Source organism: Belonocnema kinseyi, chromosome 4, assembly GCF_010883055.1.
Source record: "Belonocnema kinseyi isolate 2016_QV_RU_SX_M_011 chromosome 4, B_treatae_v1, whole genome shotgun sequence".
In the NCBI taxonomy this organism is placed as follows: Eukaryota; Metazoa; Arthropoda; class Insecta; order Hymenoptera; family Cynipidae; genus Belonocnema; species Belonocnema kinseyi.
In genome coordinates, this window is record NC_046660.1 from 4,231,372 (window position 1) to 4,236,898 (window position 5,527).

A 5,527-nucleotide genomic window follows, 5' to 3' on the forward strand; every position below is an offset into this window, starting at 1 on the left:
TTTGTTTAATTTAATTTATTCACAAAATGTAAAAAAAAGAAAATGTAGTTATCTAGCATTTTGTAAAAAATAATTTCTCCTAGGCAAGGTAAAAAGAATTTGTTTATTTTCATGAAGGATCACATTATTCATTTCTTTAGGTAATTTGTTTATAAAATAGGAAAAAATATTAAATGACTAATGTTCATTTTTAAATATCATTAGAAAGAGAGTATGAGGAAGAAAGGAAATTCAATGTTTTATTTAGAATTGAATAATTTAAAAAAAATTCGTTCATAAACACTGATTTATTAGTTGAAAATTCGAATGTTTCCTCGAAAGTTTAACTTTGTTAAATAAAAATCAAACTATTTTATTTTTAGTTGAAAATTCCAAAATTTGGTTGAGAATTTCTATTTTCTAGTAGTAAAATTAAATAATTGGTTAAAATGTTAACAAATTAGTTAAAAATAGATTTTTCTTTTCCGTAAGATTTAATTGTTTATTTTCAAAATAGCTTATTTTTTTAAATTAAAAATATGTTTTTTTAGCTGAAAATTTTACTATTCCAGTTTTTCTTTCCTATTTTGTTTAAGATTCAAGTGTTTTGTAATAAATTTGTAATTTTTGGTAGAAAATTAATTTCCTTTATGTTAAAAATTTTAATATTTTATTCAATATCATTTTGTTTTCGAAAAATTAACTATCTTGTTTAAAATTCATGCTTTTCGTTTCGAATTTGACTTTTTTTGGTAGAAAATTAATTTTTCATTTGTTGAAAATTTAACTATTTTATTGTTAAAATTTATCTTTTCAAAATTAAAATTTTAACTATTTCAGTTTTGATTTCAAAGAAATTTGTTTAGATGAAAATTAAATTTTTGATTGAAAATTTATATATTTTGTTTTCAAACGTAATCTACTTGGTGAAAGTTGAATAACTTTGTTAAAAATTTATTTTTTGTTGAAAATTACTTCCTTTAAACTGAATTCTTTAATTAACTCTTTAGAATAATTGATATATACTATTTTTTGTGAAATTATTCGACTATTATGTTCAAAGTTTATGTATTTTGTTGCAAATTGGTCATTTTTTGATGAAATTAATTTTTTTAGTTGTCAAAAATTTAACGATTCTGTTATCGAAAATTCTTTATTTTTTTGTAGAAAATTAATCTTCTTAGTTTAAAATTCGTTTTTTTTTTGTTCAAAATTCAAATATTTGTTTTTAAATCCAACTTTGAATGTTGAACAAATTTTTTAAAAATAAATTTTTTACGTTATTGAAGATTGAATTATTTTGTTTGAAAATCAGATTCTGGTGGCTGTAAATTAATTTTCTAAACTGAATATTTATCGATAATATTTTTGGATTAAAATAAAACAATTTATTGAAAAAATATTTTGTAATTTTTTTTTTTTTTTAGTTAATACTTTATCTACCACATTTTTCGAAAAAAATTTATTTTTTCAAAAAAGATAAAATTTTATCCCATTTTCAACAAAATTGTTTAAATTTGCAATAAAAAATAAATATTCAATTTAAAACATTAATCTTCATGAACTTTGAACCCAATCCTGGAATTTTTAACTACAGAAAAAGGTCCACAAAATAAGCTTTTTCTTCAAGAATATAACTGTTTTTGTTACAAAATTTATTAAACAATTTTTTTTTTATGTTGAAGATACATACTTTAGTAAAAAAATGATCACTTTGGTTTAAAAATTAAATTATTCTAGGTTAAAAATCTACTATTTAATTGTTTGTTAAGAATGATTTTTTTTGGGTGAAAAACTTAATTGTTTTGTTGAAAATTCAGCAATTTTTTCAAATTGTTTAAAGTCATTGTAAACAATTTGAATAAACGAATGCACAATTTTTCACTATTTATGCAAAAATGTCATTCTTTTTCGCAAATCAAATAGAATATTTTTTTAATGCTCAAAACAATACAAAAACAACACCATTTAAGAAATTATTCTTTTATTAATTAACAATCTGAATTAACAAATGCAAAAGTTTGAGTATTTTCGCTACACATATTTCGTCTCTTCATAATTCAAATAATCATTTAAATCCGGAATGGTACTTAACAGAGTTTATTAGCTTATAAAAATATAAATTGTACAAAAATTGCCCGTTTGTTTAAATCAGATATTTTTTTATTATATTTTCAATGAACCAGCGGTCGGAAAATTGCAAATGATTCCCGTCAATAGAAAGGAAGTGAATTTTTCCCTGTTCATCCATTTCTTTTAGTCCAAGGCGATCCTAAAATTAATTAATTTAATTTAATTAATTAATATAATCTAAAAACGCAAAAGTATAAAATAAATGACGAAGAAAAAATTAAATCATATATATTTATAATAAAAAACTATTAAAAAATACCTCTTTGTATAAATCCGATTCTTGTAGAGTTTGGATTACTTTCGATTGTCCAGGTTTGTAAAATCCAAACCATTCGGATTCAAGAGGTTCAACCATAGTATCTTGGTTAAATTTCACCAGAACAAAACTCTTCAACTTCTTTAAATTATCTTTGTAAGTCTGAAATTTTTTGTTGTATTTTTTATTTTATCTAAGATTGACTTAATTTCGAAAAAAATTCCTTCCAGAGCCATTCACAAAGTGAGTGATAGATTTTCGGGAACTTTAAAAAACCTTACCTGATTTAATGTCAATTCCTGGTTTATGTCAGCTAAGAAAATACTGTACTTTTTGTATTCATCTTCTTTCTCTGGATCATGCCAATATTCGGCTTGGACGAATCTTTCTTGAACCATTCTATATAAAGAAATTAAAGCAATAATAACACTGTATTAACATGGCAACATTTCGTCAAATTTATCGAAAAATTGCAACATTATTCCAACATTGTAGCAATGTTACAATATCGTTCAAACATTGTAGCAAAACTGTATAAATGGCGCAACATTGTGACATTGTAGCAACATTTTAACGTTGTTGAAACATTTCAGCATCCGTACAAAATGGTTTGCAAACTGTAGAAACATTGCAACATTGTTTAAACGTTGTAGAAACATTGCATCGATATTGTGACACTATAAAATGGCAGTACCATTTCAGTATTGCCTAAACATTGTAGCAACATTGTAAAGTTGTTCTAAGGACTTGTGGCAGTATTATAACTTTATTTTAACACCGCAACAACACTGCAGCAAGACTGCTTGAACATTGTGGAAAAATTGCAGGAACAGAGAATTTTTGTTTATTGGTTATAGCAACATGCCAAAATTATTTGAACATTGTAGTAATATTGCATTAACAGGTTGATATTGTTTGTACAATGTAACAAAATTATTTGAACGTTGCAGCAATACTGCAACGTGCTTGGAACACTGCAACATTTTTTGAACATTGTAGAAACATTGACCCAATATTGAGAACCTTATAAGACTGCATAAATATTGCTAAGACTTTGCAGGAACACTGAACATTTGGTTGTTGATTACATCGCCATTGCCACATTATTTGAACATTCCAGCAGCATTTCTTCAACATGTTGATGATGTTTTAACATTACGGCAACATTTATTGAACACTGAAGCAATATTTCAACATTCTCAAAACATTGCAACATTGAAAATTTTGATCAATATTGCAAATTTATGATATGCAGCAACTGTGAGATTTTGCTGTTAATTACAGCAACATTGCAACATTATTTGAACATTGTAGCCAAAGTACGTCAAAATGTTAATATTATTTTTACAATGTAGCAACAGTATATGATCGTTTCAGCAATACTAAAACGTCCTTGAAACACTGAAACATTGCTTAAACATTGTAGCAACATTGCACCGATATTGTAACTCTATGAAATTGCATAAACAGTGCTAAAAGTTTGCAGTAACAGTGCACATATTGTGGTTGATTATATCATCATTGCAACATTATTTTAACATTGCAGCAGCATTGCGTCAACATGTTGATAATGTTTTAACAATGTAGCAAATTTTATTGTGTGTTACAGCAATATTTCACTATTCTCGAAACATCGGAACATTGCTTGAACATTGTAGCAAAATTGTAACCTTGTATCAATATTGCAAATTTATGATATTGCAACAACGGTGCGATTTTGCTGTTCATTACAGCAATATTGCAACATTATTTGAACATTGTAGCAAAGTTACGTCAACCTGTTAATATTATTTTAACAATGTATCAACATTATTTTATCGTTGCAGCGATACTGCGACGTTCTTGAAACACTGCAAAATTACTTAAACATTGTAGCAACATTGTACCAATATTGCAACTTTACGAGATTGCATCAACATTGCTAAAACCTTGCAGGAACAGTGCAAATTTTGTTGTTGATGGCATCGTCATTGCAACTTTATTTGAACATTGCAGCAGCATTGCGCCAACATGTTAATAATGTTTTAACAAGGTAGCAACATTTATTGCACGTTGCAGCAACATTCCAACATTCTTGAAACATTGCAACATTGTTTGTACATTGTAGCAACATTGAAAAATTGTGTCAATATTGCAAATTTATGATATTGCAGCAACTGTGAGATTTTTCTGTTAATCACAGCAACATTGGAACATTATTTGAACATTCTAGCAAAATTAAGTCAACATTGCAGCAACGATGCGTCAATATGTTGATATTATTTCAACAATGCAGAAAAATGGATTGCTCTTTACAGCGATATTTCAACGTTCTTGGAACATTGTAGCAACATTGAAGAATTGTATCAATATTGTAACTTTATGAAATTCCAGGACCAGTGAAAATTTGGTTGTTCATTAAAGCAACATTGCAAAATTATTTGAAAATTTTAGAAATAGTGCATCAACATGTTGATATTGTTTGAACAATGTAGCAACATTATTTAGACGTTGCAGCAATACTGCAACGCGCTTGAAACTCTGCAAAATTTTTTGAACATTGTAGCAGCATTGCACCAATATTGCGACTTTATAAGGTTGCATCAACATTGCTAAAACGTTGCAGGAACAGTGCAAATTTTGTTGTTGATTACATCCTCATTGTAAATTTATTTGAACATTGCAGCAAGATTGCGTCAACATGTCGATAAGGTTTTAACAATGTAGCAACATTGATTGATCGTTGCAGTAATATTTCAACGTTTTTGGGAACATTGCAACATTGTGTGAACTTTCTAAAATTCTTTGAATATTGCAACTTTATGACATTGCAGCATTTCAACATTTTTGAACACCATATCAACATTGTAGAAATTTTAAAACATTTTAGCAGCACTTGCAAGTTTGTATCAAAATTGTTTGGAATTTGTAGCAGCATTGCAAGATTTGATCAAAATCGCGACATTGTTTGAATATTGTAGCAGCATTGCAACATTGAAGGGACTTTGAAAAATAATATTGATTAAAAAACATTTCTGTGGCGAAATGTTGTCACAGGCTTATACTGCCCAATATGTAGAAGGCATTTTTGGTTAGAGTTGGATTTTTTATTTGATCATTTTTGCACGGGGCTGTCCCGGTATATATCATCAGTCACGGACGCATTTTTATAATGCAATC

At 27.0% G+C, this 5,527-nt stretch overlaps 1 protein-coding gene across 1 annotated transcript in view; it reads right to left on the reverse strand.

Moving 5' to 3' along the window:
• Nucleotides 1-1,948: 1,948 nt before the first annotated feature.
• Nucleotides 1,949-5,527, reverse strand: part of LOC117171416 (palmitoyl-protein thioesterase 1) — a 14,024-nt gene continuing 10,445 nt past the window's right edge. The window contains exons 5-7 of the mRNA XM_033358719.1: nt 2,650-2,767; nt 2,372-2,530; nt 1,949-2,251 (exon numbers count right to left, since the gene is read on the reverse strand). Coding sequence (XP_033214610.1) covers nt 2,126-2,251; nt 2,372-2,530; nt 2,650-2,767 — 403 coding nt within the window. The 3' untranslated portion in view covers nt 1,949-2,125. The remainder of the gene's footprint in view (nt 2,252-2,371; nt 2,531-2,649; nt 2,768-5,527) is intronic.